A 13,400-nucleotide genomic window follows, 5' to 3' on the forward strand; every position below is an offset into this window, starting at 1 on the left:
CAAAAAAAAAAAAAAGCAAAGATGGATGGATCAAAGCTCTGTTTTCTCCAACTTAAATTCGAGCTCTCGTTGCCACTGGATCGCCTTCTTGCCGTCTTCCGTGAGCGATGTCTATAGATTGTAAAGGAAACAGTAATAATTTTACACAGATCATACAGGTTCGAAGAGGAATAGTATGAGAATATTTATGCAACCTTTGTTTGGAGCTGAGGCCGGCGTGGGACTCCGAATCGGAGTTGGAACTGCTTTTCCGAACAGGGACTGTGCAAAGTGAACGAGAAACGAAGGGAGTGACCATCGGAGGTGAGCGGAGGAGTTTCGTCAGGCCAATGGCGGTGGTGAGAGCGTCGGATTTGGCTTTGGAACCGCTCGCGGAAAGAGCGTCGGTGTGGAGTGAACGAGTCGTGAATGGAGTGACGTCCATATGAGGAGAGCGCAGTGAGGGTAGGAGCTTCGTCAGATCAACGGCGCTGGAGACATCGGAGTTGGCTACGGAAGCGCTCGCCGGAGAAGAGAAGACTTTGCGAAGTGAACGAGTAGGGAAGGGACTGGCAATCTGAGGTGAGAGGTGAGGGCGGAGGAGTTTCATGAGACCAGTGGCGGTGGTGAGAGCTCGTGAAGAGGCCATTGATATGGTTGCTCAATATTCACTGTGTGAGTGAAGGAGGTGATAGAGACGGACGAGTAAAGGGGTTTCTGTAGAGGTGAGTGGGATGGAAGGACAACAAAGGATGGGCACCTGTCACGTGACGGTTAGAGAAAAAATACTTGACGTGTCGCATGAGTATTCTACTTGACCTCCTATCCATTGGATTTTTTCTTGATTGATCAGAATTCGTGGAAATAATGATTTTTTTTTTTCTTAATTTTCCTTTTAACTCAGCATTTGTTGAATAATAAAAATAAAAAAATAAAAAGAAAGAATATAGATTATAAATCCAGAAGACAGCAGTAACTCTGAAATAATTACATAAACTTGGTTTAAACAAATATTTAGAAAAAGAAATTAACAGTGTCTCAGAATTTGATTCTAGTAGTGTACAAGCATTTCATAAAGATTTGTTTCACAATCACGAAATCAACAAATACTGAAATAACCATCCAACCGCAGCAGATTGTGCCAGACATACTCGTGAGAAAACTCTTGCAAACAATATATTCAAATAGTGTAACTGATAGTGTCTCGCATCTGCTCACGACACACCCGTTCACAGGTCATCACAGAACACCACCACCGGAAGAGGTGAAATGCTCATATTACCCTGTCCCTACATGATGACAGTCATTCATCTCATCGAACTGTTGACACCCGCCATTCAAAGACTGCCGTTTTCTATATATATATATATAAACACGCGCACGCGCGCCCGCACACACACACACAAAAGCTGAAGTTCCTGAATCTGTTCATAGTGCTTTAAGCTAAAAGAGCAGAAGAAGTCACCACAGGGTCATCACAGAACACCACCACTGGAAGAGGTGAAAGGCTTATCTTTCCCAGTCCCTACACAATGACAGTCATTCATCTCATTGAACTGTTGACACCGACCATTCAAAGACTGCCGTTTTATATATATATATATATATATATATATATATATAAACACACACACACCCATACACAAAAGCTGAAGTTCCTGAATCTGTTCATAGTGTTTTAAGCTAAAAGAGCAGAAGAAGTCCATAATACTTGTCTTCTAAAATTGGAACTTGTGGAGTGTGGTCATATAAACCTCTCAAAGTTCAAAAAGAAACACACATGAAGTTCCCCATTCTGTACCATAAGATAAAATTCCATTTCATGAATTTACACCGGAAGAAAATCCCATTAATATCCGACATGACTTAGAAAATCACAGTACTACTTTAAAATAGGAATAGACTATTACAAATGAATTTTTCAATGTCCTTCAACAATAATTCTCATGAAGCCCCACAGCATCTTCATCCAGAACTTTTGTGCCGTCACACGGCTCAACACATTGTGTAATCTCATAGAGATGCGCCACTTCCATGGTTCAAAGGAAACAGTAATATATAACAAACAATTAAATTATCATATCAAAAGCAGCACAGTTTTGAAGCAAGAATAACATTTAATCCTATCCTTGAACCTTGTTTTCCCCTTTTTCTTCTTTACCAATCCGAAAAACTCGGGGAAATACAAGGAAAGAGGTCAAATATCTGAAAATGTCTACCTTATTTGTAAACTAATACCAACAAACCTAAGACCATTTTCTAATAGGAAATGAACTAATTTAAAAGGAAGAAACATACACTATGGAGGAGGTAGCTTAAAGTGAATTTTAAAGATATAGACAACATAACCTATGCTCAAACAATGTCAAAGAGTTATTAGAAATCTATCCTACTTGAAGAGAACATTCCACTGAATAACCTTGGAACACAATGTTCATTCTTTATTCTTATTCTCTACCAATACAATGTAATAATTAGTTGACATCGGGTCAACTTCTATCACTACCAAAATTAAATTAAAGAAAATAAAAATAGAGAAGGAATCCAAAAGAGCGTCAACCCCCTCAAATCATGGTTCAGAGGAAACAGTAATGTATATAAAAAAACAATTAAATTATATACCAAAAACAAAGCTTTGAAGCAAGAATAACATTTTATCCTATCCTAAAACCTTGTTTTCCATTTTTTTTTTTTTTTTTCATTACCAATCCGAAACTGAGGGAAATTCAAGGAAAGAGGTCAAACTTACATGGTTTGGAAACTCATACCCACAAATCTTAAGACCATTTTCTAATAAAAAATGAACTAATTTCAAAAGAAAAAACATACACTGTGGAGGAGGTAACTTAAAGTGCATTTGAAAAATATAGACAACATAAATGGGGCTCAAACAATGTCAAAGAGAGATGTATTAGAAAACTATCCCAACTTGGAAAGCACATTCCATTGAATAACCTTGGAACACAATGTTCATTCTTTATTCTTAATCTGTACAAATACAATGAAATTAATTAGGTGATATTGGGTCAACTTTTGTCACTTTCAAAATTATTGTCACTTTCAAAATTAAAATATAAAAAAAAAAAAAAAAAAAATGAAAAAAGAGTAACATCAACCCCCTCAAATCATATCAAGTTATCAACGTGGATGAATGTCATATGATTGCCGAGCAGATTTGGTATTCACTTAGCACAAAAACCTAAAACTATAAGCAAGCGCAAGTTCTTTTAGTTCAGGTGATAAAGAAAACTAACTACACAGCCAACTCTTCACAAGAGACATTATTTGAACAGACTGAATTCGCTCTTAGATCTTGCAATCTTTAAAATGGATTCTTTTATTTGGTATATTCTTTGCTACACTAGGTGGCCTTAAGAAGTTTTGAGACAAAAGTAATCCTTGAAAATCCATGATTTTACCAACAGACCATGTGCATCATTTTGAAATATGTTCCATTTGAAAGTGTTTGTAACAGAACAATGCATTTTTATGCTCTGAAATGCTCTTGCATCAACAGTTTAATTTTATACAACATTATGACATTTTTTTTTTGTACATAATTGCATTTGCAAGAACCATACCTATGATATATATAAGTTATATTGAACATGGCTAAGATAACAATTGTTATATTCAGCATTGTCCAAAGACAGAAATAAATATACATTCAGTTTACTTAATGATCAAGATCCCATGTAAGCTTATTCTCATTGTCAAAACACCCAAGGGACAAAGTCATTAAATTGGCACAGCAATTAGCGCAAAGCTCTTATGAATTACACCAGTTGTTTTTCTTATTGTAAATTAGCTCTAGATATCATCATATCACGCATCAACATTTTGTTCAATTACCCATACAATGATTCTTTTTTCTTTTTTTTTTGGATAGAACACAAAAGCAAAACAGAGGAGGACATCCCCCTCAAAAGGAAACAGGGGGAGCCCAGAAGAAATTACAACAAAACAGAGCTAAAAACAAGACAGCGAACCAAGGCAACAAAAGACAACTACTAAAACCAACTAACTATGAGCTAATCAGCATCATCCACTCCAATACGGTAAATATTTGACAGAATTCCTATTAAACTTAGAGATGGGGAGAGAGAGCATCCTAAGTCTAAGGGAATTATAAACCTGAAGAGCCACAGAGCATTCATTTGAGAAGGCATTGGACAATCTCCTATTATTTCTCTCATCCCAGATCATGTAGACACAACAAGCAAGGGAAATTTTGTGCAGCTGATGGGACCAATTCTTCTTAACCTGACAGTTAGCAGAAGTCCAAGCAATAATATCATTCAAATTCGTCATGCCATGCCAGTTGAGAGAAATTGCCTCAGCCACTGAATTCCAAACTTTATGGGAAAAAACAATTAAAGAACAGATGTTGTGGAAAGAAGCAATTTTTGTTTCTCACACTCTTGGTTTTGGCTACCTCTAATAAACCATTTGTTGTTAAGGATGCTTATGATAGCTTCAGAAATCACCATAGGCTTTGGGACTATTATAGAGCTGTTTGGTCCTCTTCTGGTATTCGAAAACATTGCTTTATCCCATACAATGATTCTTTATAGAATGTAACTTACGTATTTCTAGCCTTATGCCCTTTTGCTAAATCACTGACACCAAAAATACATGCATACATATAAATATATATATATTCATATAAAGATATACATGATGATCAAAACACTGAAAAAGATAACTTGGACATGAGGCAGGGAGACAAAGATACCATGTTGAAAGGACATTAGAAGTATTCCACCTTAAAAACTCATGAATGCAAGATGTAATTATAAGAAAAATAATAAAGAAGAATATAAAATAGTATAGAATGAAGTCATATATGAATCCCTCACCAATTCCTGACGAAGCCAGTTACTTTGTTGAATTGCAGTAGCCTTCTCCTCCATCAAACATTGAAATCAGAGCTCTTCCCTGAAATTAAACCAGAAGTTCTATTTTTTGCAGATTAACATAAGCTACTAAAAGTTCATACACAAGCTACTAATAGTAATTGCAGTGAAACTCCAACCATATGGACCCTGACAGAAATCCAGCTTAGCTTCAAGTTGGATTTGAGCAAAATACTGGCTGAATATGTAAAGAACAGAGGAAGATATATACAATTTTTATTTTTGGTCAAAAGGCACAAAGGAAGAAGTATACATAAACACACACACACAATTAATCGGTTAAAATTTAAATTTCTGATATGTTCAATAAGCAGCAACAATAAATGGGTAAAAATTTAATCCAAATAATAAGAATGTAAGGTATTCTTTTAACAGACGGAACACAAAATCAAAACAAAATTTCTCCTAAAATTGATAACATATATCCTTGTAATAAATAGGTAAATATAGCATCTAAATTTGATCGAAATATATACATTAGCAATTTAGCACACACAAAATAGAACAAAAGTAATTAAATATGAAATATGTATGTCTGAATGTATTTACAATAGCAAAATTGCGACAAAATTAAACCAAAAGTACTTAAATATGAAATATGCATATCTGAATGTATATACAATAGCACAGTTACAACAAAATAAAAGCAAAAGTAATTAAATATGAAATCAATACATAGCACATCAAAATTTAACCACAAATTGACCTTTTCATTGCAAGATCAGTTTAGACTGAGAAGAAGGCTTGAATCACTCACTAAAAACATTCATCCATTCAACATAAATATATACCTTTTAACAGATGGGAAAAGAAAATCAAAAAATAAAACACAAGTAATTAAATATGAAATATGGATGTCTGAATGTATATACAATAACACAGTTGCAACAAAATGAAAGCAAAAGTAATTAAACATCAAGATAGAGCACATAATTAAACCAGAAATTAACCTTGTCAGTACAAGATCAACTTAGACTGAGAAAAGGGTTGAATCACTCACTAAAAACATTCATGCATTCAACACACATATATATCCAAAAACGCAAACACATCAATTAATGGATAAGCATACAGAAATTCCGAAAAAGGAACCAATTAAATCAAAGGATTAATTGATAGAATTATAAACCCAAAACCCCTAATATCCGTATCAAAGAGGGATGGATCAAAGCTCACTTTTCCCCAAGACTTCGCGTTCCCACTTCATGGCCTTCTTGGCCATTTCGGTGAGTGGAAGGATAATCCAGAGGGCACCATGTTTCAACTCAGCCGTGAACAGGTCCACATGGAAGAGCTCTGAAATGCCTGGCATGGCGCCACTGTAGTCGCCTCTACGATACTCATACTTGGGCTTGCCCTTGATCTTTCCCTCCAACACTAATTCTTTCTTCTCGTTCACCCAAATTTTCAGATCCTCTGAGGCTATGCCGGGCAGGTCCCATCTGACAACACAGAAGCTGTCATTCACCATTGTCTTATCACATACCTTTCTCGGAGCACCATTCTGTTCAGCCACTCCTATCTATAACCATTAACACGGTACCCAATCATATATATATATATATATAGATATAGATATAGATATAGATTGTAAAGACGTGAGAAGAAGATGAGTACCGAAGGGGTCTTCGGAATATGGACTGGGGGCGAAGGGATTAAAATGTGTGAGGCGGTGGTGGTGCTGGAGGCGGCGGAGGGACAGGGAAACAATCTTGACGCGGTGGTGAGAGGTCTTGAAGACGACATTGACGGACTTTTTCTCTGTACGTGTGACTGTGTATGAGAGGCTCACCCAATTGGACGGACTTTGAACTGGATTTCAATTAAGTTTTGGAATCACACTGGTTCTCTCAACTATGACGTGGCCACAAACTTAGAGTGTACAGAAACTGTGTGAAACCTTATTATAGTTATATTGTTTATTCGCATCTAAAGTTTGACACACCGTTTAAAGTTTTTTATCCCTGTGATTTAGGTCATCAAATTCGATATTACTCGTTCCGGTTAAGGATTTTTTTCTAGTTTCAATTATCTCAAAATCTTATTACAGATTCATATATTTGGGCGGAGCCAATTAAAATCCATACAGTTATGTGCCCCTTTTATTTATCTCATGCCCCTCTTAATATTTCTTTCGTTTCATTTCTACTTTCAAAATTTCTTTGACTTCTTATGAAAAAAAAAATTTCTTCAATTAAACTCTATTTTTTTTTTCCTTCACATTTCTCTATTTTTTTTTTTTTTTTTTTTGGGCATCTTTTTTTGTTTTCCATTTCTTAAAATATTGTTCTTTTTATTTCTATTCTTCTTATTTAAGTCAATATATGTAATTTCATGTATAACTTCAAAATAAGAATACAAGTACATGACAATGTAATTGTATTTAGCAAAAATATTATTTATAGGTGGAAGTAGGGTATCTGAGTGAATTCTTTAACTTTTAAAATATATATATATATACACACATATATGCTAAAAAAGAGTAGTGTATAAAAAATAATTTATTGACAAATATAAAAACTAAGGGTAGGCTTGGTTTGTAATTTTGATAATAGTTTTCTGTTTTTAAAAAACTAAAATTAGAAAACAATTTATTAAAAACTGTTTTTTGAAAAATCGGTTATAAAAATACGTGTTTTCAAATAAATGCCTTTTATAATTATCTGAAAATTGTTTTATATTTTGTTCGCGCTTGACTGACATTTAGGTCGGCGAGATTCGGCTAGTTTGGTGTGGTGGAATGAAATAAAAGAAAATGGAATGAAATGATTTTTTTTCCATTATCGTATTTGGTGTCAATTTTAAAGTTGGAATCATCATTCCTACTATTCTTGGAGAATGGTCATTCTATCAAAATAATTCCACCTTTAAACAAAAGGAATGATCATTTCATTCCATTCTCATTTTATTCCCACCTCCATTCTCATTTCATTTCAATTCATTCCACCACACCAAACTAGCACTCTGAATTCTTTTCAGAGTTACAAACCAAACATGCCCCAAACTTTTTAAAATTTAGTACATTCTTTATTTGAAGATAATTCAATTTAGTGCATTCTTTATTTATTATCCAGCTTTTAAAATTTTATACTTAAATTTATAATACTGAATTAAAGAACACCTCACAACCCCAAGTGGGGTAATTTGTAAATAGTTCAATTCTTGGCATATTCACAAACATACAAATTAGTTAAATATCAAACCATTCTATTTATTGTCAAAGCAATTATTCAGATAAAAAAGTTATTTACTATTAGAACAGGAGACTTGACCATGAACTTTGAAGTGCTACCACGTGGATGCAAGTTTCTTGGCTCACACATATACGCATTAATTAATCAGAGCCAAAACTTGCTTACTAGAATTGCCAAAAATTAATTTTGGATATGAGTCTCAATTCTCAAACCTTAATATATATATACACAAACACACACACGCATATTTAACCGTATGAATTATCAACTAAGCTTGTTAACATTATTTTATATCTATCTATTATGTAGCACACCATTATATTGTTTGTGACGTAGTACTATAATCTAAGTATATGCTTAAAAACACGATGTTAATTTGTAGTATTATCCAAAATTAACAAAAATATACATTAACAGTTTAATACACAAATAAGCTAAATATTTAATAGAGTAAAATGTACAGTGAAAGGCCTTCGGCCGAAACCAACCTAAACTTACTTGGGAAAATATATATATTTTAAAGATAAAAGATAAATTTCATTGAAGAAAGAGGATACAAGGCTAGCAATAGCCAACCAGATGGGTGATGGGCCAAGCCCAAGAGAACATACAAACATAGATAAAAGAAGAAGATAACCCATGAATTAGGCTCGTAGTGGAGCGAGACCAAAGAATGGTAGACCATAAAGACTACCCCAAATTCCGATACAAAAGAGAAGAACTCCAATCAATTTATCATCACGGTGCCTGATCTGGTGGCTCTGGTGAAGGAAGTAGTGGATGGATTATGGTGATAGGGGTGTCCCACAATCCATGATGCATTTGGAGTATCTCTAATTGTGGAGGTGAGAAGTCTGCTCCTAATTGATTCCAGGGTTTGGTGGAGCAGAGCGCGCGTTGGCTGTGATGGCTTTCTTTTGAAAAATTCTTCTATTTCGTTCAGTCCAAGTGTGGTAAACCAATACTGCCAAGCTCAACTTCGAAATAATGTGGCTATGGGAGTTGGAGATGCCCTTCCAGTGGTGAGTTGCCCAAGTGATAAGGCTCTCCAAATTTCACACACACAAAGACTACTAGTTTTTTTCACTTCTTGACTAGTGCTGAAAGTGGTGACATATATATATATACACGGTAAAATGAAATAAATCTCCTTAAATGATTGGCATTTTGCAACAAACCTTCTTGAACTACAAAAAAAATTCCCTAAACTATTAATTTGTTACAAGAAACTCCCTAAACTATTGATTTGTTGCATTCCGGTAGTTGACTTGGACGGAAATAGTAAAAGACAAATTTACCTTTGTTTAAAACTACGTAGTTTTGAAACTTATACCCTTAACTTGATAACGTGGCAATCATAATTTCAGACACCAATCAAATTGCAACAACAAAGCAACCTTATCTTCAGGAAAAAAAAAAGGAAAAAAAATCCTTTCTTTCCATCGATTTGGAAACATTTTAGGCTAAATCATACACAATTAAACCCAATCAAACCCCACAAATTCACTGCCACTGCTCTTGTTACCGCCTCTTCCTCTGAGTTTTGCCTTCTCCAACATGCAATTGTTTCTTCCCTACACTTCGTATGAAAAATCTTTCATTGATCTGCAATTTTTACACACAGAGAGAAAGAAGGTGATCGATCACGAATATTAAATTTTTTTTTTCAATCATGCCCTTTGTGAAGAAGATAAACAGTAATTTATAACTATATATATATATATATAGACATAAGGGTGTGTTTGGAGCATTTAAAAAGTGTTTGAGTTTAATAGTTACAATAAGGGATATTAGTGTCTTTTCTTGCTCACGAGGTTATTATAATCATTAAAATTATAGTGTATGTCATGTGCCATTACATGGTCACTTTAAGGGTAAGATCTGATCGGAACAGTGACAAATCCAACCGGAATAGTGACGGATGTCCCAATCTATAACAAAATTGCAGAGTTCAGGAGATTAGTTGTAATTTTAGCAGTTCAGGGGTTTTTTTGCATTTTAACCTTATATATATATATATATATAGTGTTTTCACCAGATTGGTGCTTTGCTTGCGGGCAGATATTGTTGGGTAATTGTTTGGTTGAAACGTTTTGAGGTTAGAATCTTAAAACCAAGGAAGCAGAAGTTGACTCATACAAAAATGAGAAATTATTGCATATTTTAATTTAATTATTTGATGGAAATAGAAAGAATTCAAAGAAACCACTGACATTGCATTGCAGTATTGAGGTAATTAAAGATATTAGGTAACGTACATAGAAATGGGCATACGGTCTATAGGACATGGGGCAGAGGTCAAAGGGTCTGATTATATTCCATGTTGGTCATGAGGCACTATTTTATTTTTAAGAAAAAGAAAAATTATTGAAACTTTTTCTTTAATGATCATTTGTTTTTCAATTTCTGTCACACAAGTTTTTTCAATTGATTTTGAATAAGACACCACATAATCTAAATGGAGACCAATCTGAAAAAGGATCTCTCACCCAAAACTGCATGACAGACGAGTTTAAAGGAATTTTTTATTTCATGATCAACAATTAGCTAACATATATTTATGCAATCTCATCGTCAATTTTCTTTTATTATTATATTTATTAAAAAAATAATTATTTAATTGCAGACATCAAAGATTATTTCATAAAACCAATAAAGTTTTACTAGATTTAGTTTAATATATATATATATATATATATACCTTAATTTTTCTTATTTTTTCTCTTATGTAAATATTAATTATACTATTTACCTTAATATTATTTTTAGTATCAATTTATCATAATAATGAAAAAAAAAAGAAGATAAATAGATTAGTAACTACTATTTTCTAAATTAATAAATTTATTATTAAAATTTTATTATTTATAATAAAACATATTATAACCAATTTAAACATTTTTATCGTAAAAAAAATATATATATATCTTTTTTTTTTAATACAATATATTGATAAAAAATTAATAAAATACTTTTGAAAAAAATACCTTCTTTTCAAGTAATATATTCATTAAAAATAAAAAAATTAATTAATTTTTAAAAAATTAAAGATAAATTTATGCAAATTTAATGAAAGATATAATATCAAATTAGGCTGAGTTTTGGTTTCATGATCAATGTCTTATTTAGTTACAATTCGAGTGGCTCGCTACAATTTGATTCCATTTCTTTTTAAATTGTTCAGTTCAGTTGGAATGATGATTTGGTTTTGATCAATTTGATATTGCACCATTCTGCATCATAAACATTATCTGTTAGTGGATATATATATATATATATATATATATATATATATATATATATATATATATAGTGGAAATGAAGAAGAAACAAATGATTACGAATCCCAGAGTTTATTGACACATGACAAAATGGTATAACCGTGGTAGGTAGGATCAGAAATTTGTTTCCCACCAAAACATGGCTGATCTTTTTGCTTTGCAGGTAATTAAGGTGATTTGAAAGGTGAAACCACATTTGTTACTGAGCAAAAGATCCAAGTTGACAATTGTAAGCAAGATATATATATATATATAAGGTACCATTTAATTCCATCTTTTTGAGTGGTTATCAATTTTTATGAAATTGTTGTTTTTGACATCTTCCAGTTCTTTCTTTAGCAAATCATGCTTAAGCTTCTCATGAGCTGGTAGGGTAGGCTTGTGTTATTAATTAGTACAATATGTGACCACAAAAGAAGGATTTATTGCTAGTTACATTAATGTTAATGTTATAGTTAGGACATAATTAAATTCATAAGGTTTGACATGAGATTCAATTGTACCATTCATCTAAGTTAATATCATAAATTTCAATGTAAATTAAAACATCATTAGTCGCCTACAAGGTTGAACTTCTTATTTGAACACAAATCAAAGACAAGGACTTAATATGGATTATGCTCACTAAATTTAGGAGGAAATATATTTACACATGAATTTTGTTATTAGTGAACGAAGAGTGAACGAAGCTGAGAACGAAAATTGCAAGTGTACTATTTTAATTAAGAGTGCACAAAATTAAATAAATTACATGCAAGTCCTTGCGCGTCCCAAGACTGTCCTTGTTTGTTTCAACTTTTACACAAGAGATCGAGTACCCCAGAAAGTGACATAAATTACATGCAAGTTCTTGCGCGTGCCAAGAGTGTCCTAGTTTGTTTCAACTTTTCAAGAAATAAAAAAGGGCGCACGTTAGCAACCTCTAGTATATTTTCTTGGTTGCCAAACACAAGAGGTCAAGTACCCCAGAAAGTGACAGAAAAGGACATTGAAAATAGTAGAAGCAATGTTTAACGTCAAACCAAAAAGCACTTCATTCATCCAAATTTTTCAGTACGTTGATGAAGACGCCATTGATGGAGGTTTTTTAGGGTTTCTGGATAGTCACTGCGTGTGTGTGAGAGAGTGATTGTGAGTAAAGTGAGGTTTTCTAGGGTTTCTGGATATTCGATTAAAAAGTAAATGAGTTTCTCAGCAATCACACACTACAGAAAGAACAATTTTCGATAAAAAAAAAGTAAATGAGTTTGTCAGCAAACTTTCGCGGGAACCAAACACTACAGAAAGAACAATTTTCGATAGAAAAGTAAATGAGTTTCTCAGCAAATTTCTCAGGAACCAAACACTACAGAAAGGCAGAAATAAGAAACACTAAACACAACAGAAGGCGATTAAAAGGTAAAAACATAACAGAAAAGTTTTCTCACAAAGCAAGCAGTCCCTCAAGCAATCACACACTACAGAAAGAACAATTTTCGATTAAAAAAAAAGTAAATGAGTTTCTCAGCAAAATTTCTCGGGAACCAAACACTACAGAAAGAACAATTTTCGATATTCTCAGGAACCAAACACTACAGAAAGGCAGAAATAAGAAACACTAAACGCGATTAAAAGGTAAAAACATAACAGGAAAGTTTTCTCACGAAGCAAGCAGTCCCTCAACTACAGCAAAGACGAGATCTATTCGCCGGGGGCGCGGACCACTACGACAAACTTCTGGTTGGGAGCAAGTCGTGACACCTCCCTTCCGACCCGAGTTGAAGCGGCCCGAGCGCGACCAGCGGCCGCCAGGTTTGCCGCGCGAGGCGAACAGATCCGTCATCATTAACAAATCGGAGCAAATCGAACTGATTCGTTACTTTAAGGCCCTCCTCAGCTGAAACAGCGTGCAAGCTCGTCTCCGTCGAAACTACTACACGGTCCTCGTCAGCTGATACCGCATTCAAACTCATCTCGGCTGAAAATTAAAACCGCTACAGCTGTTTAGAAAGAGAAGATGGTACACACTAGAGAGAGGCTACTCGAGTAGG

The 13,400-nt window shown here is 33.8% G+C and overlaps 1 protein-coding gene across 1 annotated transcript; it reads right to left on the reverse strand.

The window, feature by feature from the left end:
• Nucleotides 1-1,641: 1,641 nt before the first annotated feature.
• Nucleotides 1,642-6,733, reverse strand: LOC132306294 (uncharacterized). The gene is made up of 3 exons (XM_059803636.1): nt 6,513-6,733; nt 6,072-6,417; nt 1,642-4,917 (listed from the first exon to the last, which is right to left on the reverse strand). The coding sequence occupies exons 1-3, from the start codon at nt 6,639-6,641 to the stop codon at nt 4,892-4,894; spliced, it is 501 nt and encodes a 166-aa protein (XP_059659619.1). The 5' UTR covers nt 6,642-6,733; the 3' UTR covers nt 1,642-4,891.
• Nucleotides 6,734-13,400: the final 6,667 nt, after the last annotated feature.

This window comes from Cornus florida, unplaced genomic scaffold (assembly GCF_030987335.1).
Source record: "Cornus florida cultivar Cherokee Brave unplaced genomic scaffold, ASM3098733v1 CherokeeBrave_3.0.0_Hap2_Chr05, whole genome shotgun sequence".
Taxonomy (NCBI): Eukaryota; Viridiplantae; Streptophyta; class Magnoliopsida; order Cornales; family Cornaceae; genus Cornus; species Cornus florida.